Genomic DNA, 26,066 nt, shown 5'->3' with positions numbered 1-26,066 from the left:
ATGCAGTAGACATGTGATTTTAAGTTATATTAGTAGACTTTAATTAGCTAACTTTGAAAATTTAATTCTTCTTAAAACTCAAATTTTAACTGTGAAAAAACTATAATTAGCTTCAAGTTTATCAAAATGACTTTAAATTTAAAAAAAAAACACTAACGATATGATATCAGAAAACAAACCTCCGGCGGACCTGAACTTAGTGACGTATCACTCTGAGTATCCAATCCACAAACTTAAACCTACAAAATTAAACACATTATAAAACATTAAACGAGCTCATAGATGTCGGTTGCGATGGAATGACGACCAACTGTTTGGACGACGAGGACGAGCGGCAGCTGGACGACGAGAATGAAATGTAGAAGATGATGATTTGATTTAGGGATAAAATGTGAAAAAGTACTCAAAAGTCCTAAGTTTTTTTAATAAAATCTTGTTTCATATATAAACTTAAAGGCTTAATCACCAAAAAATACCAAACCTATACGTTTTGTGTCAATTATAGCCAAACCTTTAAAAATCACCAGATTTAGCCAAACCTTATATGTTCTGTTTCTTTTTTAGCCATTTTTGAATCGAACCGGTTTTTCTGACACAGTGTCGTCCACGTCACCGCCAACTAAGCAATTGGCTGGCATGACAGCTGAAATATTTAAATAAGATTTGGCTATAACTGACACAAAATGCATAGTTTTGGTATTTTTTGGTGAATAAAACTAATTTTAAACTTAAAAAATTAAATGATTAATTATATTATAATAAAATTCATATACATTTAAAAAATAATATTTTTATTTAACGCTAATTAAAATTAATCTATTTTTTTTACTAAATTTAATTAATTCTAATAATTTTTTTTACATATTTGATGGATATATAATTAATTTAAATTCTATTAAATACAAAAAATGTCATTTTCATCTTAATTTTTTTTTTAAAAATTTCGTCGTCGGTTCGTTGACACTGCCGCCGTTTGAGACCCAATTGTTCGTCTTCCGACGAATAATCTGAGAGTAACATACACAACAAACATAAGACAGTGTTCATAATTCAACTATACACACATAAACATAAAAATAATCACTAAACAGACTGCTTATTTAAAGGACGAGTGAAGCTCATTGTGATGTAATCAATATATATCATGATGTTTATAAGCATAAACGCATATGTTATTTTATTCGGCATAGCCAAAAACTTACCTTAATTTACGCATAACTATTTTATTTATTACCTAAATCCAGTCATAACAAAACATTAAAATAATAAATCAAGTTCAAAATCATCATGAACATTAAACACTTTCACCAAATTTAATTCAACATTAATTACTAAATAATACATTAATTCATTTATTTAATTACATATTCATGAAATATATTATAATATAAATTTATTAGATTTAATTAGGTTTAATAAAAAATTGAAATTAATTTTAATTAGTATTAAATAGGAAATATTAATTATTTTCAAATATAAATAAATTTTATAAATAATATAATTAATTTACTAATTAAAATTTAAAAATTGGTTTGATTTTAAAATTTGGTTTATTCACCTAAAAATACCAAACCTATTTCTTTTGTGTCAGTTATAGCCAAACCTTATTTAAATATTTCAGCTGCCATGTCAGCCAATTGCTTAGTTGGCGGTGACGTGGATGGCACGGTGTCATAAAAAACCGGTTCGATTCAAAAATGGCTAAAAAAGAAACAGAACATATAAGGTTTGGCTAAATCTGGTGATTTTTAAAGGTTTGGCTATAATTGACACAAAACGTATAGGTTTGGCATTTTTTGGTGATTAAGCCAAACTTAAATTATAGGAGTTGAATTTATTTTTAAAAATCTATAAATGCTAATATAGAAAAGGACTAATTACGTAAAAACGACCCATGTTAAAACATTTTTTCATTTATATACTTACGTAGGAAAAAAAACTGTTTGAACCCTTTTTTGAGTTTTTATGTTTTATCGCTACCTAAAATTAAAATTTTGGACAATTTAATTAATTTGAGGATGAAATTAAGAACAACTAATTAGAAAAGGTTGTGTCATATTTTTTTAATTTGAAAAAATATAAACAAATCAATTAATTTTAAAAATATTCAAATAAATTCCAACAATTAATTAACTTTTTAAATTTTATTAAAAAATTAATTTATAATTTTTTTTTACAAAAACAAAAGTTGAATTAATCTGTTCTTCAAGCTGTTCTTCAACTTGAAGAACAAATCCAAGGTGATCTATTATTCAACTTGAAAAATAAATCCAAGGCGATCTATTCTTTAAAAGAGAACATGTCCAAGGTGATCTGTTCTTCAAGAAAGAACAGACCTGATGATTATGTTGTTCTTCCTTGATGATCTTTTTTGAAAAATATTTATAATTTTTTATCCTAAAGCGACTTTATTTTTGAATAAAACACATTTGTTTTACATTTTTTAATTTTAAAAATATATTAATAGTCAATATAAAATAAATAAATAATTTGTTATTTGTTAAATTTTTTGAGGAAGAATGTGTTTGTGTACGATTAATAATATTAATGTTTAATTAGAATATAGGTTAAAAATAAAGATTTTTTTTAAAAAATTTCCAAATAAAAAGAGGTCAAACTAACTCCTTAGGGTAGAGGTGAAACATGAAAAAGTGTACAATTAGTTTTTTTTTCCTACGTCGAAGTATAAATAAAAAAAATTTCAACGTGAGTGGTTTTTAGATAATTAGATTCTATATTAACTCGAAAAGTATAGTATAAACAAAGAGCCCTAAAATCAGCTCCAAAATATATATATATATATATATATATATATATATATATATATATAATATGAAATAAAGAATAAGTGTTCAACTCCAAAATGAATTTCATTATTAAGAGAAAATTTTACAAAAGTCTTTATCGACTGAATTACAAGTAACAAAGAAAAAACAAAAATCAGTTGCTCTACCCAAGAAGAGCTTCGACTTTCTTTTTATCTAGTTTCGCCTTCACGACCTTAGCCAAGTCTGCGGGGTAACACCGGAAAGTTCACCGTTGGGGTTTTGCTCGCGAAACCTCGCTCTAATAGCTAAACGATATTCCGACATCAAACTGGAATAAAAATATCGAGTATCAACAAGATGGCGACGAAGCTTCTCAACCTTTGCCCTCTTTAGATTTATTTGGGATCCGAGTATTTTGGAAATGATGGCTCTTCGTGAAGCGACGAATTGGCAATTTCAAAAGGTTGGAAGAGAACTATATTTGAATGTGATGCTCTACAAATTACCAATATGATTACCACAAAAAAGTGTACAGGGTATTTGTGAAGATATCTGACATCTCCGAAATTCCTTCGACAATTGTGTATTCCAATCCGTTCCTCGTATCCAAAATTTTGAAGCACACAACTGGGTTCAGCAAGTCAAACATAGTACCGTACCTTAGTTATATCACTTTTGTTTGTTTGTATTCTGTATAAGTTTTTTCATCTAATATATCTCTATTAAAAAAAAACAGCCAAAATAAAATATAAAAAAATTGGTTTTGAATCTAATCTCTTCATTGAGTCGTCCCCACCATCCGAGTAATGCTATATAACCCTTATTTTTAACCCACCTTCTTTAACCCACCTTATGTGGATTAAAAGAGTAGATGAATTAAAAGGTTGGAATTTAAGATATACATTTTTGGAGGTGGATTTGACGAATTAAATGCTGCCACGTAAGGAGGAAAAATGAAGGCGGTACAAAATGGTGGGTTAAATAGCATTTTGCCCACCATTACCACCCACCAAACCAACCCATTTCCCTCCCAATTGTTGGTGGAACCGAACCGAACCCTCGAACAAATTCCACCACCGCACACTTCTGCACTTTTTCTCCTTCACATGTTTTAAGATCTCTTCATCAGCCCAATTCTTTTATTTTCTTGCACCCAAAACAAGGATGAATTTTGCTTTATATTTGGATTTTTCTTTTCTGGGTCTCAAGTCTACTAATGGTTCTTGCTCGAATTTGTTGTTAACCAAGTCATTTATTCAAGAATCCTCGTACTGTTCTTGTAAAAAAAAGATGGTTGTTTGCAGCCATTTAATGCCTGGACATTTAGAGGGTTCTTTCATGGGGGAGAAAAGATTTGAAGAACTTCCCAGGAAGTTGGAATATGTTAGAACATTGTTGGTTGATAATTATGATAGTTATACTTATAATATTTATCAAGAATTGTCTGTTGTTAATGGAGGTAATCAAAAAGTTTGTTGCTTTATGTGTTATATTGTATTGAATTGTGGTTTTGGTTTGTTTTTTTATTTGGATTTGGATTGAAGTTTGTTCCTTTATGTGTTATATTGTATGCACCAGTGCCTCCTGTGGTGGTGAAGAATGATGAGTGGACATGGGAGCAAGTTTGCTATTATTTATATGAAGAAAAAGCATTTGATAACATTGTTAATATCATTTCACCTGGTCCTGGTTCTCCTACTTGTGCTACTGATATAGGTAGAGTTCTTAATTCAGTTGTTGATTGTTGCATGCAATCCATATATTAATATCTATAGACCAGGTAGCACGTACACTTCATTCAATTTAAGATGTCCTGTTTCGCACTTGACGTTTCGGACAGAAACTTCTATTTATATAAGAAACCTCAAAATAACACTATTTCATCGTATTTGTGTCTTACCTAGTCTAAGGTCATAAATATGGAGTTTCAGAAGCATTATTTGTAATGCAAAGGTAACACTTGAGAAGTTACCGTGCAATATATAACATCATAGATGCTTAAATGTTTTGACTTTCATACTTCAGATCTTGTAAGGCCTGAAAATGATATGTTAATTGAATATTACTGGTTTTGCTGTAGTGTTGTATAAAGTTTCACTATTTATATGTGAAGGTGGCATAATGATGATTGTATAATTAAAGAAGTTCTCTAAGGATTGATTTGTAGTTTAGTTTTATTTGGTGAAGCTTATGACTCTACTTTAGATTCCATCTGAATCTTACAGGAATATGTCTTCGGTTGCTGCTCGAGTGTAGGGATATTCCTATTTTGGGTGTTTGTCTTGGATACCAGGTATTATAATTTCTTCTGCTGCTTAGACAGTTACTCTTTTGTTTTAGTCAGAGTAAATTGACTTCTTGTCATTTCATTTCTTTGATCTCAAATTGTAATAGACAAGTAGCTGCAATTGTTGTTGAATTGAAAACGAATTCTTACATGGCAGGCTTTGGGTTATGTTCATGGTGCTCAAGTTGTCCATGCATCTGAACCAGTTCATGGAGGCATGAGGTACGTGAATTGATTTTTAAGAGGTCTTTCCATTCTGGTGTCTACTCATCATTTGTTTATATTTGTGAACTTTTTTTTTGGATTTTTTCGTGGTTTGATACCATGAAATGAGTATATCTTTTGAATGGTGTTGTCTTATCTAGTTCTAATTGTGCGTGGGCTATGTTGCACGAAAATGAAAATGATAAACTGTGAAACAATATTTTTTACAAGAATAGTTTCAGAGTCTGAGAAGTGTTTTCAGAAACAGTGATGAAACACTAAAATGTGAAATTTGATAAGTTTCCGTGCAGCATAGTGCGTGGGAAAAACAGTATACCGACATTTATTTTTGCTTTTTTCAGTTTTAGTAAATTATTTTTATTGACATTTCTCTGTGGTTTTTAAATGCATTTTTTCATTAACATTATTTCTTGTCTTCCAGCGAAATTGAGTATAATGGGTGCAAACATTTCAATAATATACCTTCTGGCCCAAACGCTGGATTCAAGGTCAGTCTGTCTTTTAAAAGAGAAAGGTGTCATATTTTGATTCATTTTGTGGTGTTTTCCTTTCCATGGGAAGTCTTGAAATGTCATACCTTTGCATATTGGTTTGCATGTAGTTGCATTCTTGAGGTATTTTATTTTTTTGCCTGAACAAAGTTAAAAATTATCACCATGAGAAAGTTAAATAAGACTGAATATAAGAGTACCCTGAGATTTCTTCTTGTAAAAGCTTATCAGAAGAATATTTCACACAACTAAGAAACTTGGATTGTTGTATATAATCGAACCTTGAACTTTGGACATTAGAGTTTCTAAAAGGTGAAATTTAGTGCATGTACAGTACAGGATTTGTTTTCTCGCGGAGAGGCATGTACGATAATTTTGCTGCTTTCATGTTTTTCAAATTTTGAAATGTCCATTAGTATGGTTAGAGCTGATCTCTTAAAATGGTTCAGCTGGTTTTGTCGCATTTGTTTATGATTTTGAATATTGCAGGTGGTTCGATATCATTCTCTTGTTATAGATGAAGAATCACTTCCAGAGGATCTTGTACCAATTGCATGGACTACTTCTGCTGGCATACATTCTTTCCTCGAGTCTCAGAGTTCTGATACTTGGTCTTATAGCCTCTCTGAAGAAGTGCAAATGAAAAAAATTATCGTGGGCATTAAGCATTCTACAAGACCTCACTATGGTTTACAGGTTTTTAACACTACCATTCCTCTGTAGTTAATTTACCTCTTAACAATTTCTGTTAGTTGCATTTTTTTTTTAATTTCCTTCTCTTCAGTTTCATCCAGAGAGTATTGCCACCTGTCATGGGAGGCAGATATTTGAAAATTTTAGAGAGATGACACAGAATCATTGGCAGAGACTGAGATCAACATTTGTCAATGAGAGAAATGCCATTTACGCTGGTAAACTGAAGCTACATGCACATGCTTATGCAATTGCATCTTTTCCTTTTGATTCTTTTTTTGACCAATTTAAGCATGCCTCTCCTGCTGTCTCTCTTTCTTCATGTCCGTGCATGAGTAACATATCGACTCTGATGTTTTTTTTGGATAAAATATTATGATTATCTTATTATCCGGCAATTGTCATAATCGTGACAAATTTACTGATAACTTAAGAAACGTATGACCATCTAGATCCTGCAGATCAATTGATATACTTGTTACCATTTGATATCCTGAGCGTTCCTTTCCATACTATTTACAATTACTATGTCATTCCCCAAAATGTGTTATGACTAGCTACCTTTTATGATAAAAGTTTTTTAGCATGCATGTAGGCGCCTGGTGCTAGCCAACTGTTTGAAGTAAATAAAAGTCGGGTATTGGAATGCAATGACGATGTTCTATCATTTCAAGAAACTTCAAGAAACCAATTTCTAGACAGCATAGATGAGAGGAATTATTTCAGGATGTCGAGATGCATTGGTGTAAGGCATTTAAAGCTGAAATGGAGAAAGTTCAACAAGTTGGCTGCGCAAGTTGGTGGCGCAAAAAATATATTTTGCAAACTGTTTGGGGATAATAATGCTGAAAATACCTTTTGGTTGGACAGTTCCTCAATAGAAAAGGTGTTTCTTTTACTGCTAGACATCTATCACTAAAAATTGCAAACCTTATCATACTTCCAAAAATTTAATGTACGTAAATTATACATGCATCTTACAACCCTAAACGATTCTTTCTTGGTATCCATTTTTATGTTAATGTGGGTAAGCATAAATGATGGAAGGACTAGAATTTGAGTGGATAGTTCACATTTTTTTGCGGCTTCTATTAACTGCTCGAGTACTTTAGTTTAATCAGACACCATGACTTCAGCATGGTAGGAACAATTGCTTATAGAGTCATACTTGGTGGAGTTGTAGTGCTATCTTCCGCTTGGCCCTTTGGTTGTACTGAAACTTGTGTGGATAAGGGTTGATTGATATGGAAGTAACCTTAGCAAAATTCAGTGCAAATGAATTTGTGTTCTGCTCTCTGATGTTTAACTGGAAGACCTTAGAAAATCTACAAATAGACCTGAAATAAGACCCCCCAATCCAGAAAAAAATATGGATTTACCAGTTGTGGAATAACCTAAGTCCAGCACAAATGAAATTTGTGTCAAAAAGCTGTGTTTGTATTGCAAGGTTTCATAATTGTGTCATATTAACAGGTTTTTTCCTTTAAAGTTTGCTGGCAGACTTCCCTGCCAATACTAACATTATGTATGTGGATTTACCATCTGTGGAGTCAGCTGCATCAAGTAAGAAAGAAAAGCGTTTACCAGGCATCGCGATGGAGATCTACCATCAATTACCGAAGACCTTTCCTGTTCGAGTAGTACATCCTTCGCCTAGAAAGTCGCGGTCATTTTCCTTTACGGTTACCAATTCAAAATATAAAACTGAATCGGAGGATCGGAATCGAATGTTTATTCTGGGAATGGGGTATGTAGGTCAAGTCTTTGCAAGAAACCTCAGAAACGAAGACTGGTAACTATTTAACTCTTTCACTTCACGAAAACAAAGCTTAGTGTACGCGGAAACAGGGAGTAATATGATGTCGTGTTTTTGTCATGTGGATCAACAATTAGGATGGTTACTGGTACGAGCACAAGCACAGCCAAAAAGGAGGAGCTTAAGGAGAGAGGATTTGATATTTGCCTTTTCGATACGAATGAGCCTCAGTGAGTGAGTCAGTTTCTGCTATTTCTACATTAATCTCAATGTCATCAAGAAGTTTATATTCATAATGCATCAATGCAATCCCACCAGATTGAGCACATTGAATACTTTGAAGAGCTGTACACACTTACTAGTGTCTATCCCTTCTGTGGTAGGCGTTGGCGATCCGGTATGTTTTCGAGTTATTTATCATCATTGTCAAATGGCTGGTAATGGCGTAATGCGATGGTTTGATTATTGCTTTTCATGTTGTCATTTTTTAGTTGCTTCAGCATGATGAACTACTGAGAAGTACTTTGTTGGATGGAAATCTTCAATGGCTCTGCTATCTGTCGTCTACTAGTATGTTTTTTGCTGTTTCTATTACTGCAGATATGCAAATGAGACGTCGGTATACATGGCTTCATATCAATACATACCGTCTTTTTGTTTTAAATGATACTGTTCTTACTGGAATGGAATTGCATACGTAATGAATTATGTTTTTGGTTCGCTATTATTTATCGTTATCTCTTATCTTCTTACCATTAAAAATAAAGCCAAATGACGTGAAAGGACATTAAAAAATAAAGAAGGATATGTTATGAGATAAACATTGTATATGATTACGGTACGGCAAACTGAATATTGGCATCCTTGGTCATGCAATCTGCGATTGTAACTCCGCTAGCCTGCATATCATATTCCTTTCTTAATTTTTTTACCTTAGAAGCTTGTTGTTTCATTGTCCAATATCTTCTTACTAGCGGGAGGTATCAAATGCTAGTATGCTTTCCGCACATAAATCTAAACACTATGCCACTCATATGTTTGAAAACAGTTGATTTCAGCTATGTGATTCTGCTTCTTGTTGTTAGGTGTATATGGTGACTGTGGTGGTGCTTGGGTGAATGAAGAGTAAGCGACCATTTTGGGATGTGAACTGTTCAACTTTTCTAAATGCTACTTACTAACTAGATGTGTTATCCCATGGCAGTTATTCGACAAGCCCTACAAGTGAAACGGCTAAAGCAAGGTTGGCTGCTGAAGAAGGATGGATAAATCTGGGCACTAGTCTTGGAATTTCAACGCAAATATTTCGACTTGGTGGTATCTATGGTCCTGGTAGGAGGTTGTGGTCTCTGTTTACCGTTCATATTATGATTGTAGAAGTCTCTGAGTCTTGATGCATTTTGCTTTGGCTGTTAATCTTTTGCTTCTGGCTGATACGTATGATGTAATAAAGCTCGAGTTTACAATAATTTGTTGCAGTGCTATTGACACAATAATTAAGCAAGAACCCGTTTCGAGAAGTCAGAAGATGAGAATATCCAAAAAGTACACATCCAGAGTTCACGTTGATGATATTTGTCAAGCACTGAAGGCTAGCATCCACAGACTACCCTTCCGGTAGGCTATCTCCCTGCCATTTCTCAGCATACACAATTTTATGCATATTATTCATTCTTATATAGCCTCCTGGTGAATGTTTGATGATGTCGAGCGTAGCTGTACTCATTCTCTCGATTTCATTTCTGCAAACCGAATGTTTCTTATATGTTGTGCTGTGAATGATTATAAGAACCTAAAGTCTCCTCAATTATGCCAATGTAGGAGAATTTACAATATTGTGGATGACGACCCGGCTCCTCGTGACGAGGTGTTTGCCTATGCTAGAGAATTGGTTGAGAAAAAGTGGCCAACTTGGGCCGAGCATAATACATTTACTGAGAAAGCTATATCATATAACCGGAGAGGCGAGAAACGTGTTTCCAATGATCGAATGAAAAAAGAACTAGGAGTCAGGCTTCTTCATCCGAGTTACAAATCAGGATTGCTTAATATCATAGATCAGATGGAATATCCATCATCAGAGAAGTAGACTGTTTATGTTGTAGATAAATTAGAAGTACACTGATTTCTGCAATGAAAGTGCCTTTAAGTTTTGCCTTCATCTTTTAGGGATGCATATTATTGATAAGTTGGAAAAATCAAATTTCAAAACAATAAATGTATTAAATTATGTTTGATAAAAAAATCATTTTATTTTAATATTTTGCATATAAATTTTGTTGACATTTTTTATAGTAATTATTTTTATTCTAAATTACTATTTAAATTCAATAATTAATTTGATTCCGCGTTAAATTTTCTGCTTATGACTAATTTTTAATTCATTATAAAGAAAGTTTTCTAATAAATTTGTGTCTCCATCAAAGAATGGAATCAACAATTTAATACATCAAACCAATGTTAAAGAAATGCGTAATCATAAATAATCAAGTTCAATAACTTACCAGTTGTTTATTTCACTTTGCTAATTGGAAGAATTAAGTGTTGGTATATTTTTTCAATGAAAAATTATCCAATTGCCACAACCCTTTGGTTGCCCATCCGGTTTCAAAGTTTCCGGATCCGACCCGCGTCGCACACCTAGGTGGGTGAGTCCGCCAGCGGGATTTTTTATATTCACAAGATTTAAACCCGAGAACTTGCTTAAGTGATACCAAACCGCATACCACTTGGACCAACCCCAGTTGGCAATTCTTCTTCAATTTTGATATCGGGTGTATGCTACTGTAATTTTCATATATGCATATTAACGGATGCGGTTCGAATCTATAAATGTGATTAATCTGTAATGGGCAATCCAGTCAAAATAATTTTTTTGAATATAATTGAGACTTGTAGATAATTTAGATCACTGCCATGACCTATGCTCTAACATACAGCTAGTTGAACATGAAACTGAAACCTCATGTCTGTACAAATTAACGGTCATAAAACTACAAGAACAATGATCAAACTGAGAAACGGTTATCTTCAACATAAAGTCATTTGTTTCTGATTGATCTAAAAGTGGCATTAAGTTGGTAGTACAAAATAAAAAATGAAAGGACAACACTAATATCTGTTTTTTGCACTATTTGCAAATTAATCATAAGGGATTTGGATGTAGGCTGCATCACAGGCAAAAGGTACATCAGCATACATACCGGCAAGAGCGCACCTTATGCTTTCCAAGACGGTGAAGAGATAAGCAAACGCAATGGCTGTCCAAAAATGCATCCCCACTTTACCCCAGTAGATGGCCAGCGGCATCCACCGGCTCACAGTTCCAATCACTTGAAGAGCAATCTCCAACAACATCCCCATCACCACATGAAACCTAAAGAAATGTGGCCATTCCTTTCTTCTCACAACTCCAAGATATGCAACAAAAAAATACGCCATCAAGAACCAGCTGGGCAACCTCCCGATGGCACCGAGAAACGGGTATGTCAAAAATTCAAAGTCTTCGAGGAACGGATGTAGATGATATGCGGTCTCGGCATACATCCAAGTCTCGTGAAGCGGCATCAAATAGGGGAGACAAGCTAATGTCCTCCACCACCATTTCGGCTTCTCCGTCATTGGGGGGAAGCGGTAACTGTATGGGACATCTTTCGACGCTCGGGGGCAAATATAAGATTTTCTTTGCCTAGGTAACAATGGAACAGCATGCCAAATTTTACTGCGACCCCCGCTTAAGAGCAACCCTGTTTTATCGAAAATAATTTCACAATTAGGATCATCCCTGACATATATTCTACAATGAGTAAAAAAAAACAGTAATGTTGATAGCTTATACCTCTAGGTAACCATGATTTAGACTCCAGATTCAGAAATGGAGTCCATGAATTCCTGATAATTGCAGGCTTAGCACTGACGTGAGGAGCATTTGCAGAAACCAGGCCGTTGGACCTAGGTTTAGCCGTTATGGCGCATCCGTTAAGAATCATAGCGAAGCACCTGTTTTCCAATTGAAATAGCAAAAGAGTTGGCATCCAATTAAAATAAGCAAAAGCTATTAACTTCACATACAAAGTAAAATCATAGCATATCTTCTAACTGATCCTAGTTTATCATAATTAAACTTAATCAAACCCCTAATTATCCAAATCAAACCTAATTAACTCAAACATAATTTTACTTTCTTACTTAATCCAATCAAAAGACACAATTTCATCAATGTGATTGAATTTCTAGGTGCAACAGAGCAGTTCTCAATCCAGTAGTTATATTAGTAGACTTTAATTAGCTTACTGTGAAAATCTAATTCTTCTTAAAAATCAAATTTTAACTGTGAAAAAACTATAATTAGCTTCAAGTTTACCAAAATGACTTTAAATTAAAAAAAAAAACAAAAGATATGATATCAGAAAATAAACCTCCGGCGGACCTGAACTTAGTGACGTGTCACTCTGAGTATCCAATCCACAAACTTAACCTACAAAATTAAACACATTAGATGTTGCTTGCCATGGAATGACGACCAACTGTTGCCAACTGTTAGGACGATGAGGACGAGCGACGGCTGGACGGCGAGGATGAAATGTAGAAGAAGATGATTTTGGTTTTGTGGCGGAAACGTTGAAGATGATAGGAGTAAAATTGATTTTAGGTTATTTTAAAAAACAAAAACAATTGAATTTTGGGTTAAGATGTAAAAAGTACAAAAACGTCCTTAAGTTTTTTAATAAAATTTAATTTGATATATAAACTATTTAAATTATAGGAGTTGAATTGATATTAAAAAAATTTAAGTGCTTATTTGAAAAATAAAGTAAATATTTAGGACTAATTTAAATATTAAGGAGATTGACAAGCGCTTGCAGTTTAGAGTAAACTCCAGCCTAAATATGCTAATAATTACCCTTGTACCCTTATTTTAAAGTCATCTTATAAGAAACCCATGATCTTCGAAAGCGATCAACATCCAAGGACGAAGATAAGGAGGGGCATGCCATGGCACTTGCCCCTCCAAAATATCCAATTTTTTAAAGTTTAGTGAAGGAAAATCTCCTAAAAACAATACTTTTATACAAATTTCAATTTTAAAAAACTCATATACATATATTAAACTAATTAATATAATTGTTTTAAGACTTAACCACCAAAAAAATCCTCTACCTTTCAACCCTTTTTCAGTTGCATTTTAACGTTATAATTTTGCCCAATATTCCCAAATTCACATCTTTAATCTCCAATTTCACCCTCAAAATTATAAATTGGACTCTTTTTTATTTGGAAAATTTATAAAAACCCTTATAAAATACTTATCTGAACTCTTTTCCGCTAAAAAAGTTAAAAATAAATGTTTTATTTTAACTTTTTTTCGAATGATAAGAGATCAATTTAATACTTGAGGGTGGAATTGAAACTTAAAGGTGTAAATTTGGATAAATTTGACAAAATCACAACGTTGGTGTAAGACTGAAAGGGGCTAAAAGGTGAAAAGATTTGGTGATTAAGCCTTGTTTTAATGTAATTATTCATTCGTTTAGTAAAAAAATTAATTATGTCATTAATATATTTTCATACCTAAGTAGATCTCTAACTTTTATAATTATATAAAAAAAAGACGTGTAAAATTCTAAGATTGATATTTAATATATATTGAATTATATTGAATTATTTTTATTAATGAAGTTAATTTTTTATTATTTTTTATGATAATTTTTGAATGAATATTAAAATTATTTTTGCCCCTCCAAAAAAAAAATCTTGGCTTTGTCCCTGTCAACATCAGTGGGTGGTCGGCTACAGTGAGGGGCCGACGACATCTGTTGTTGTCAATTAAGGGTTGGGTAGGTGGTTTTAAGTTTGGTTAAGTTGGATTTGGTTTTATTAAATTTTTAGGAATATTTTTCTCATGTTTAGGGTTTAAGGAGGTTTCTTGATTGCTTTTAAAGATCATGAGATTTCTTGTAAGGGAGTCCTAAAATCAAAATCCATTGGGAGATTATTAACCGCCTAAGCTACCGTCAATTTTTATGCATAATTTTTGAAATTTTGTAAAGACACCATTAAAGTTATGAAAAGAAGATTTAATATAGATTGTCAAAAAAATAAAAATAAATTAAATAGTCAATTGAAATTCATTCGAACTGAAGGTAAAATATAACACCGCCTTGTTAATAAGATATGATTATGTCACGACCCAAAATATTGAGCCGCAACCGGCGCTAGGGAACGGGAGTGGTAGCTCCGGAACCCGTAGCAAGCCTAAAATCACAATTTATTTTTCGCAAATAATATAAACAAACAGCGTAACACAACAGAAGCAAATATATAACACATATAAACATTTACACTAACTGTTCCGTTAACCTCGCGGGCTCTAGTTACCGTACCCTGTACGAACTGGCCTCGCGGTACTATATACATCAGTTAGTGTCTCAAAACATCACACCGGCATCTGGGGCCGTGGATCATATACAAAACACGTAGCCTATCAAGAAGCATATAAACAAATACAGCAGTTGATATATACAATCAAAATGAACTGCTGACTAGGCTACTATTCTGTTGACACAGGACCACTACTGCAGCATTAACAGAAGTCATAAACTAACATATACAGATGACTTCTGCACTCCAAAATTGGCCTCTAGCTAAGTCCACAAGCTAAGCACCTGAAAGACATCAAAGGTGAGGGGTCAGTATTTGGGGAAATACTGAGTGAGTTGACATTTACTAACAGTATTAATATAAAAACATAGCATCGCATGTCGAGAAAATATTAATATAAAAGATATAAACATGTATTTGATCCGTGTGAAACTAATATCCTAGCATGCGACACATCTCTCGAATAATCATATATCATTCAACCCAATCGTAAATATCAATTGCGAGTCCAACTCGCTGGTGGCCCAGCCACTAGATACGGGGACTTCCAGGCTACACCGTAGCCGAGTTGTCACGACCCAAAATTATTGAGCCGCAACCGGCGCTAGGGAACGGGAGTGGTAGCTCCGGAACCCGTAGCAAGCCTAAACTCACAATTTATTTTTCGCAAATATAATATAAACAAATAACAACAAACAACGGAAGCAAATATACATATATATAACATATAACCGAATATGTACACTAACTGTTTCAAAACCTCGCGGGCTCTAGTTACCGTACCCTGTACGAACTGGCCTCGCGGTACTATATACATCAGTTAGTGTTTCAAACATCTCACTGGCATCTGGGGCCGTGGATCATATACAACGTACGTAGCCTATCAAAAAGCATATAGACAAATACAGCAGTTGATATATACAATCAAAATAAACTGCTGACTAGGCTACTATTCTGTTGACACAGGACCACTACTGTAGCACTCACAGAAGTCAGAAACTAATATATACAGCTGACTTCTGGACTTCAAAATTGGCCTCTAGCTAAGTCCACAAGCTAAGCACCTGAAAGACATCAAAGGTGAGGGGTCAGTATTTGGGGAAATACTGAGTGAGTTTGCATTTACTAACGGTATTATTATAGAAATATAGCATCGCATTTTAAATCAACATTAATACAAAAATACATATGAACAAGTACTCGATCCTTTCGAAACTAAAATCCTGAAACATAACGTAACTCACTATTATTCAAATCATACTGATTCCAATGGTCTGACCCGGGAGCGTTCACGTTCAACCACGTCAGTCAGGACATATCTCTTAATCCCAAAGTGGCACTAGATACGGGGCTCAGGTTACTCTAACCGAGTTCACTCTCGTGGGGCTCAGGTTATTTTAACCGAGTTCACTCTCGTATCAAATTCATATTCTAACTTTCATAATCACATCATCCATGCATATCAAATCGTACCTCTTAGTCAGACACGCTAGACTGACACATTACTGGTGATCACACAGCCTATTGACACCCAATAGGTAGCTAGTTTCGTTGGATCGTATACTAGGTTCTTGTACGTAAAAACTTATTCAAAGCATATAACATATCAGTAATTCAAATATATATATATAATGCGATGCATATCAACAGCATATAGATAATAATACCAAAATAGTATCAATTGATAATACACGAAAGTAAAATGCAACTCACAGTGACCGCAATCCAAGAAATGATATGATCGATTTGATAGTACGCTCTCGCTAGTCCGCCTCTACTGCTTCCACTACTCGCTGACACGTCTGATAAATCGTTAATAGTTAGACGTGATTCTCGTATTCTTATACGTATAATACTTTTAGGTTTTATACTTCAGTTTCATTTTATACTTGTTTACGTATTCAATATCACTAGTCGTATAAACGACTTAGCGAATACTATATCTCATAATTGAAAATCGCCTAACGCCCTTGACGTTTCCATTATTATTATTCATTTAAAATGTCGAGAAAATCTCGAGATTAATAACTTTCCAAGTCCGAAATCTGTCCTTTAGCGTCCAATTACTCTAAACGTCAAACACTTAAGTCAATTACAGTTTATATACGCGTGGAGGCGAGTTGGGGTGCACAGGTGTGCGCTTTGGTGGGTGCACGATCGTGCAACCAAGTACACGTTCGTGCACCTCAGGGGTACACGTTCGTGTACTCATTGTACACGTTCGTGTACCATGAGAAGTACACGTTCGTGTACTTTAGTACACGATCGTGTACCTCGCTAGGTGCACGTTCGTGTACATCAGTACACGTTCGTGCACCCGTGGTACACGGTCGTGTACCACGTGCACAGCCCCGGAAATCAGATTTTCCGGGGTTTCGCCACAATCCCGACGTGCCAAACATACCCACGCTCAATACCCATATCTCGGTTTCTTCAAAAACGTCATAGTAAACCCGAAAACATCAATTTCAATCCAAAATCATAATCTCATGAAAACAGCCCACAAAATCATCTTTTTCATGCCAAAACCCGACCTCTTACCTTAATTCGATGGCCGGAGGTGATAGAGCTTTCCGTTCTGAAGAAATCACCGCTTGAATCGCTTGAATCGGACGTCGAACGAAGAAACGGCGGCGAAACGACGATATCGAACGAATGAAGCTTCTGTTTCCTCTCGATCCTTCTCTGATCTTCATTTCATATTTCCTTTCTTATATTGTTTGGCTAAAAGCCCACTTTGATCCTTGTTCTTTTTGTTTCTTATCATTTATCCTTTAAACTTCTCTTTTATACGATTTAGTCCATAACTAAATCGTTAAATTCTTTTATTACGACTTATACGTATTATTTATATCCTATAAATAATACAAAGCCCGATAATAACACTTTCCCGTCAAAATCCCATATTTCTATTTTCGACACAAAGTGGCTAACTTACCACTTTGGTCCCTGTACTTCATTTTAGACTTTTCTTGACATTTTTCCTATTAATTCCAATTCTAACTTTAGAATTGAAATATAACCTTAATTTTCTCATAGTTAACTTCTCAAAACCGACCTACTTGAAACTTATTTACTTTATCTTTTCAAAAATTCTTCTGATATCACCACTCTGGCGAATCAAAACTGGACACGTGGTCCAATTAGCTAATTAAATATTTTGGGGTATTACATTCTTCCCCCCTTATAAAAATTCGTCCTCGAATTTTCATAAATCTTGTTGGAATCTTAACTTATCCTTACAGTTTCCTTGACGTCCATTAATACGTTTTGATTACAGCTTTTCCTTTTTACTTAACTCTTAGTTTCCATGCCCAGTTATAACTTCATACTTGTTGTTAATTGATTGTCTATTCAACTCTTAATAGTTGCTTGCTGTTACATCGTCGAGAATCCTCTTACTGGTACCTTCGTCTCATCTGTTATCCTTTCCGAGATAGAATTGTTCTTGGGCATATTCTTGATGTCATAGTCCTTACATCATTGCCACTTAGTTGTCATTAATCATAATCTAATGTTTTCTTGTTTCGTCATTTCATTCTTAGTAGCCATGAGGTTGCTACTCGCCCCCTTATACATGAATAGTCACGACGTGTCGCTTCATCTTTAATAACGTACTTATTTTATTCATATTCCTATGAATATTTTCTCTTGTAATCATAACTTGCAGTTATGATCTTTCCCATCGCCTGTAACTATCACTATCCTTTCTTGGCTGGTTCTTGCTATTTCTCACTCTGTTCTATCATTGCTGACACTTTGTTCTTTCTTAATCAATTTTCTTCATCTTACTTTACGTTTAACACATTTACTGTCTCTTAACATGGCTAAGCCTGATACACTCTTTACTATCTACTATTTCTCTTTCCTTTGGCTTATTAAGCTATCGTGAACTTCAGGCTGTTCTGACGGTCGTAAATCTTCATCATTCGCCGTTATCTTCAACGCTTCACTTCACGTTACATTTAATCGTGTAACTTGTACAGCCATTCTCTTTGACCGATACTATCCGTATTCTTATCTCCCTTGATTTTCTGTAGTTAGTCCTTAAAAATCTTCTCGAGTCATTAATTGACTTGTCAGTCAAAAATGTCTCTCCTTTATGTTACAATTCTCTATTTATAATAATTTCATATGAATCTCGCATGTTTCTTTTAAGTCTAACTACTTCGAGAATCCTTCTCGTTAGCTAATCTTCATTTAACTTCTTTCTTATTCTATCTCTCGTCTTCTTTTGAAGGGTTTTCCGATCGTTCTAATATTTATACTCCATTTACTTTACAATTTCTAAAGTCAAGGAAGAATTTCAACTCACTATCGTCCTATACGCTTTATGCTTCCTTAGCACTTATATCTTGATCTCTTTGTACTAGTATCAACTCTTGTCTTGTCTTTTATTTGTTATATTCGTTACATCTTTCCTTTATTTATAGCAATTCTATTGCTGCTGCTCTATTCTGACAATCCTTTCGACATATTTCTAAAACTTTCACTTTTCTAATCACCTTACTAAATTTTGAGGTATTTGCATTTTTACTTTTACACTTTTCTTCATATTATCCACCATCCTTACAGTTACTGACACGTACGTTTATACGTGTGCCTTTCTCTTTTCTGTTAACGCAACTTATAATTCTTGATACTGATATTAGTTACCTTACTTAATACCAATCATATAACATCATTATCTCTCTTGATTTATCTAATTTAAACTTTCGTATCTTGCAAAATCGTATGCTTCATTATTTCGTATCCTTTCTCTTTCTACTTCTGTGCCTTTACTGATATTGATAACACTATATATACTTTGAATATCACTTGATGTTCGTCATTCGTGTTACCATCTTCTCGTCCTTCATACTTTTAATCTTTTTCCTCCAATTATTACTCTGGATTGCTGCTTCGTTTATCCCAACCTAAGAATAATCATAACACTTATCACTCTTATGTATTCGTTATATTTCTTCTTTTAACACGACTCTCTGTCGTTCCATCTTCTACTCTTGTATAAAGATAATTACTGTATCCTTAAATTTTGCCAGTGCATCGCAGCTTATCTGCGTATGCTTCCCGATGATCACTCTTTTAGCTTTATTAGCCGAATTAAAAATAATTATTAACATGGCTCTATTCTTTTATTGGAGTTTCTTTCACAATTTTTATTCTTATCTGTTAAGAATCTTTGATTATTTGTCGCAGGGCTTTACATCCGAGTTTACTTACTAAACAATACGATTTTAAAACTTCTTTTGGCTGCGCAGCTCTTTCTAAACCACTTTTCATAAATTATTTTAAATCGTTAGTACAATCGTTGCTCAGAGTGATGACATCTCTCATCACCAAGGAGTTGCTCAAAATCGCATTTTCTTTATCATTGTACAGATATGATGCATGATCTACATTTTGAAAATCAGTTTCTTATGCATTCCTATTATGATTATGCAATGTTATATGCGATGTCTGAGCACAACTGTACTTTGAAAAATCATAAAAACTTTCAAAATTTTCATAAAATCGTAAGTCTTACTCTAGATTATACGCTCTGCGACTATTAACGGTTTTCTTTATACTTATTGGGTATAATTCAAATTTTTGTACTGCTGTTATATTTTTGTATTGCTGTCATTTACAGACTGTTTTTCTGTTACATTTCTTCTCTCTCCATATCTCCGGCAACTCAATTTAATTCAAAATTTTCTACTGATATAATCACCACATCCACTTCTACAACACTCTAAACTACGTCATATACAGACGCAGATACCGATGTTTCACATCGACTTCCTGTAAGTAATCCATCTCTTTCTTCAATTTCCAAAACGTAATATAGGAATTACGTTTGCGATAATTATGTTGTGATGATTATCATATTATTGTTTCTGTAAGTTATATTTATATATATTTTCTTAGGCACGTATTTAATAACAGCGCTTCCTATAGGTTCTCACTTTCTAGGGTATTATCCAAAAGGCAAAACCTATTACTGACATTCTACTATGCAATGCAGCAAATATATAAACACAATAATGCAAACACATAAACACAATTACTCAAAGCATATAAATTACTAATACCTGGAGGTGCCTGACGCGGAACGTTAGGTTCCCTAATAACTATGCCTGTATGTCGGCCCCTAACTGTTCTACCTGAGTTTCGTCCACCTCTTTGCACGAAATAGGGGTTGGTTGTAGTTCTGGAGGACGTACTGACGTAATCCGGGTGGTACTCACGTCTAAAGTAATAAGGTCGTATCGGATCACCCGACCATTCATGCTCTGTTTCAATTCTACGGGCCATTGTAGTAAGCGTGCTGAAATGTTCGTCCACATGCTCATACAGCTCATCAAACTGAGGTCCTAAACCCCTGACATACCTACGATTAATGGTTCGATTGCTTTCGTTCAGATTAGGGACTCCTTTAGCCATCCGCAGAAAGTCAGTAGAGTACGCTCCTACAGTTAACATCCCTCTAGAAAAAGAACGCATTTGCCTTCTAACCTGATTTAGGGCTATCTGCGCCTGACCATTAGCTATGTCCGCATCTTCCCTCAAGTTGCGGTATCTCCGCACACTTGACCAGAAATAGTCACCTCTGTATTCCTCAACGTCTAACTCATCTAACTCTTCTTCTTCATACTCTTCTTCCTGAGGATTTTCCTCTTCTGCCTCTTCTTCTAACTCTTCTTCTGGATCCTCTTCAGGATCCTCCTCAGGGTCTTCCTCAGAATCTTCTTCAAGATCCTCTTCCGGGTCTTCCTCCGGTTCCTCTTCCTCTTCTTCGCTGTATTCAATCTCCGGCGAATGTTCTCTAACTCTGTTTCTGGAAGAACTACCTATCTCCGACACAGACATAAAACCATTTTGATATATTTCTGGCGATGCTCCATGATTTGCGTGGAATCCATTCTGATGGACCCCAGATGGTTCGCCCACTTCATTATGAAACCCGTTTTGAAATATAGGAGGCGCTTCCTCCCGTTCTTCATCAGCATGCGACTGAGCTCCGTTTTGCCCAGACATGCTGAAAAGAAACAATTTCGAACGTAAGCGACCATCTGAGCCCATTTCACACGCAATTCCAAAGTCAGCTTATATAATGCTGTAAACATTTAGCATTTAATCCAACTGCACGTAATTCGCAAGCAGATAATCACTTAACAATCTCAGTGCGAATAACAAATACTTAACCCTCTCAATCGATCATAATTTGCAAACATGTAACCACCTTCTATATCTTAGCACAAGCAACACATACTTAATTGCCTTAGTCGTCTGTATAAACAGATACTATTCACTTACTAACTTAATAGTCCTGATCCGCGCGCGTAATGCCACGTACTACTAATGCACACATAACACAATTACAGACAACCACGGTCTAACTCTTGCTGCAGTAGTTCCTAGGTATACTTACTGACAAATACTCCCGGTCAAACAAGCAATCAGACAATTCTAGCAGTGGTAACTGAACCAAACTGCTCTCAAACAAACATTGAAACAAACTTGCAGTGGTAACTGGACCAAACTGCTCTGATACCAACATTGTCACGACCCAAAATTATTGAGCCGCAACCGGCGCTAGGGAACGGGAGTGGTAGCTCCGGAACCCGTAGCAAGCCTAAACTCACAATTTATTTTTCGCAAATATAATATAAACAAATAACAACAAACAACGGAAGCAAATATACATATATATAACATATAACCGAATATGTACACTAACTGTTTCAAAACCTCGCGGGCTCTAGTTACCGTACCCTGTACGAACTGGCCTCGCGGTACTATATACATCAGTTAGTGTTTCAAACATCTCACTGGCATCTGGGGCCGTGGATCATATACAACGTACGTAGCCTATCAAAAAGCATATAGACAAATACAGCAGTTGATATATACAATCAAAATAAACTGCTGACTAGGCTACTATTCTGTTGACACAGGACCACTACTGCAGCACTCACAGAAGTCAGAAACTAATATATACAGCTGACTTCTGGACTTCAAAATTGGCCTCTAGCTAAGTCCACAAGCTAAGCACCTGAAAGACATCAAAGGTGAGGGGTCAGTATTTGGGGAAATACTGAGTGAGTTTGCATTTACTAACGGTATTATTATAGAAATATAGCATCGCATTTTAAATCAACATTAATACAAAAATACATATGAACAAGTACTCGATCCTTTCGAAACTAAAATCCTGAAACATAACGTAACTCACTATTATTCAAATCATACTGATTCCAATGGTCTGACCCGGGAGCGTTCACGTTCAACCACGTCAGTCAGGACATATCTCTTAATCCCAAAGTGGCACTAGATACGGGGCTCAGGTTACTCTAACCGAGTTCACTCTCGTGGGGCTCAGGTTATTTTAACCGAGTTCACTCTCGTATCAAATTCATATTCTAACTTTCATAATCACATCATCCATGCATATCAAATCGTACCTCTTAGTCAGACACGCTAGACTGACACATTACTGGTGATCACACAGCCTATTGACACCCAATAGGTAGCTAGTTTCGTTGGATCGTATACTAGGTTCTTGTACGTAAAAACTTATTCAAAGCATATAACATATCAGTAATTCAAATATATATATATAATGCGATGCATATCAACAGCATATAGATAATAATACCAAAATAGTATCAATTGATAATACACGAAAGTAAAATGCAACTCACAGTGACCGCAATCCAAGAAATGATATGATCGATTTGATAGTACGCTCTCGCTAGTCCGCCTCTACTGCTTCCACTACTCGCTGACACGTCTGATAAATCGTTAATAGTTAGACGTGATTCTCGTATTCTTATACGTATAATACTTTTAGGTTTTATACTTCAGTTTCATTTTATACTTGTTTACGTATTCAATATCACTAGTCGTATAAACGACTTAGCGAATACTATATCTCATAATTGAAAATCGCCTAACGCCCTTGACGTTTCCATTATTATTATTCATTTAAAATGTCGAGAAAATCTCGAGATTAATAACTTTCCAAGTCCGAAATCTGTCCTTTAGCGTCCAATTACTCTAAACGTCAAACACTTAAGTCAATTACAGTTTATATACGCGTGGAGGCGAGTTGGGGTGCACAGGTGTGCGCTTTGGTGGGTGCACGATCGTGCAACCAAGTACACGTTCGTGCACCTCAGGGGTACACGTTCGTGTACTCATTGTACACGTTCGTGTACCATGAGAAGTACACGTTCGTGTACTTTAGTACACGATCGTGTACCTCGCTAGGTGCACGTTCGTGTACATCAGTACACGTTCGTGCACCCGTGGTACACGGTCGTGTACCACGTGCACAGCCCCGGAAATCAGATTTTCCGGGGTTTCGCCACAATCCCGACGTGCCAAACATACCCACGCTCAATACCCATATCTCGGTTTCTTCAAAAACGTCATAGTAAACCCGAAAACATCAATTTCAATCCAAAATCATAATCTCATGAAAACAGCCCACAAAATCATCTTTTTCATGCCAAAACCCGACCTCTTACCTTAATTCGATGGCCGGAGGTGATAGAGCTTTCCGTTCTGAAGAAATCACCGCTTGAATCGCTTGAATCGGACGTCGAACGAAGAAACGGCGGCGAAACGACGATATCGAACGAATGAAGCTTCTGTTTCCTCTCGATCCTTCTCTGATCTTCATTTCATATTTCCTTTCTTATATTGTTTGGCTAAAAGCCCACTTTGATCCTTGTTCTTTTTGTTTCTTATCATTTATCCTTTAAACTTCTCTTTTATACGATTTAGTCCATAACTAAATCGTTAAATTCTTTTATTACGACTTATACGTATTATTTATATCCTATAAATAATACAAAGCCCGATAATAACACTTTCCCGTCAAAATCCCATATTTCTATTTTCGACACAAAGTGGCTAACTTACCACTTTGGTCCCTGTACTTCATTTTAGACTTTTCTTGACATTTTTCCTATTAATTCCAATTCTAACTTTAGAATTGAAATATAACCTTAATTTTCTCATAGTTAACTTCTCAAAACCGACCTACTTGAAACTTATTTACTTTATCTTTTCAAAAATTCTTCTGATATCACCACTCTGGCGAATCAAAACTGGACACGTGGTCCAATTAGCTAATTAAATATTTTGGGGTATTACACGAGTTCACTCTGCGTATCTAAATCATAACCCAATCGTAAATTTCATATTCATCAACAGCTCCCAGCTGTGTCAAGTCATTTCTCAATGCAAACATACTAGACTGACTCGATACTGGTGATCACACAGCCTATTGACACCCAATAGGTAGCTAGTTTCTTCGGATCGCATACTAGTTCTCGCATATAGAAATTAAATAAACATATAACATCCAATCATTTGTATATAATGCGATGCGTGAAAACAATATATATAATTTTCATAAAATAATTTTAATATATATAATACATGAAAGTAAAAGTACAACTCACAGTGACCGCAATCCAAGAAATGATATGATCGATTTGATAGTACGCTCTCGCTAGTCCGCCTCTACTGACTCCACTACTCGCTGACACGTCTGATAAATCGTTAATAGTTAGACGTGATTCTCATATTCTTATACGTATAATACTTTTAAGTTTTAGGATTTAGTTTTGTTTTACACTTATTTACGTATTCAATATCTCTAGTCGTATAAACGACTTAGCGAATACTATTTCTCAAAATTGAGAATCGCTTAACGTTCTTGACGTTTTCCATTATTATAATTCATTTAAAACGTCGAGCTAATCTTGAGATCAATAATTCTCAAAGTCCGAAACCCGTCCTTTAGAGTCAAATTACTCAAAACGTCGAATACCTAAGTTAAATACCGTTTGCATACACGTGGGGCAAGTCGAAATGCACGGGCGTGCCCTTCGGTGGGTGCACGATCGTGCAACCAAGTGCACGTTCGTGCACCTCAGGGGTACACGTTCGTGCACTTCCAGTGCACGTTCGTGCACCCTGAAGAGTGCACGTTCGTGCACTTCAGGTGCACGTTCGTGCACCTTGCTAGGTGCACGTTCGTGCACCTTGCTAGGTGCACGTTCGTGCACTTTTAGTGCACGTTCGTGCACCCGTGGTGCACGGTCGTGCACCCGTGGTGCACGGTCGTGCACCACGTGCACAGCCCCGGAAATCAAGTTTTTCGGGGTTTCGCCACAACCCCGACGTGCTAAACGCTTCCCTAGTCAATACCCATATCTCGGTTTCTTCGTAAACGCCATAATAACTTCAAAAACGTCAAATTCAACCCAAAACCACAATCTCATAAAAACAGCCTACAAAACCATCATTTTCATCCCAAAACCCGACCTCTTACCTTAATTTGAGGGCCAGAGATGATAGGGCTTTTGGTTCTGAAGAAATCGCCGCTTGAATCGCTTGAATCGGACGTCGAACGGAGAAACGGCGGCGAAACGACGGAAATCGGCGATGGCTTCTGTTTTCTCTCG

The 26,066-nt window shown here is 35.3% G+C and overlaps 2 protein-coding genes and 1 long non-coding RNA gene across 5 annotated transcripts; 1 reads left to right on the top strand and 2 right to left on the bottom strand.

The window, feature by feature from the left end:
* Positions 1–3,767: 3,767 nt before the first annotated feature.
* On the top strand, positions 3,768–10,381 carry LOC126660635 (uncharacterized). Of its 2 annotated transcripts, none has more exons than XR_008789655.1 (15): positions 3,768–4,227; positions 4,347–4,484; positions 4,994–5,061; positions 5,213–5,277; positions 5,702–5,768; positions 6,261–6,467; positions 6,556–6,682; positions 8,019–8,256; positions 8,358–8,450; positions 8,539–8,617; positions 8,712–8,790; positions 9,306–9,345; positions 9,425–9,552; positions 9,700–9,837; positions 10,042–10,183. XR_008789655.1 is itself a non-coding variant. In XM_050354208.2 (15 exons), the coding sequence occupies exons 1-15, from the start codon at positions 3,933–3,935 to the stop codon at positions 10,307–10,309; spliced, it is 2,037 nt and encodes a 678-aa protein (XP_050210165.1). In that variant the 5' UTR covers positions 3,770–3,932; the 3' UTR covers positions 10,310–10,381. The 2 variants fall into 2 exon arrangements, 1 of the variants encoding a protein (XP_050210165.1); XM_050354208.2 differs by having other exon boundaries at positions 3,770–4,227; positions 9,425–9,559; positions 10,042–10,381.
* An 850-nt stretch (positions 10,382–11,231) lies between these two features.
* LOC126660636 (protein TIC 20-I, chloroplastic-like) lies at positions 11,232–12,877 on the bottom strand. 2 transcript variants are annotated; one of them, XM_050354212.2, is made up of 3 exons: positions 12,639–12,877; positions 12,059–12,219; positions 11,232–11,966 (listed from the first exon to the last, which is right to left on the bottom strand). In XM_050354212.2, the coding sequence occupies exons 2-3, from the start codon at positions 12,207–12,209 to the stop codon at positions 11,362–11,364; spliced, it is 756 nt and encodes a 251-aa protein (XP_050210169.1). In that variant the 5' UTR covers positions 12,210–12,219; positions 12,639–12,877; the 3' UTR covers positions 11,232–11,361. The 2 variants fall into 2 exon arrangements, with proteins under 2 accessions (XP_050210169.1, XP_050210170.1); XM_050354213.2 differs by having other exon boundaries at positions 12,650–12,877.
* Positions 12,878–15,558: 2,681 nt separating this feature from the next.
* On the bottom strand, positions 15,559–23,590 carry LOC126660638 (uncharacterized). Its single transcript, XR_007635398.2, has 3 exons — positions 23,289–23,590; positions 16,315–16,403; positions 15,559–15,665 (listed from the first exon to the last, which is right to left on the bottom strand). It is a non-coding gene; the product is annotated as an uncharacterized LOC126660638 (long non-coding RNA).
* Positions 23,591–26,066: the final 2,476 nt, after the last annotated feature.

This window comes from Mercurialis annua, linkage group LG8 (genome assembly GCF_937616625.2).
Source record: "Mercurialis annua linkage group LG8, ddMerAnnu1.2, whole genome shotgun sequence".
In the NCBI taxonomy this organism is placed as follows: Eukaryota; Viridiplantae; Streptophyta; class Magnoliopsida; order Malpighiales; family Euphorbiaceae; genus Mercurialis; species Mercurialis annua.
This window is presented reverse-complemented; position numbering and strand designations above follow the sequence as displayed.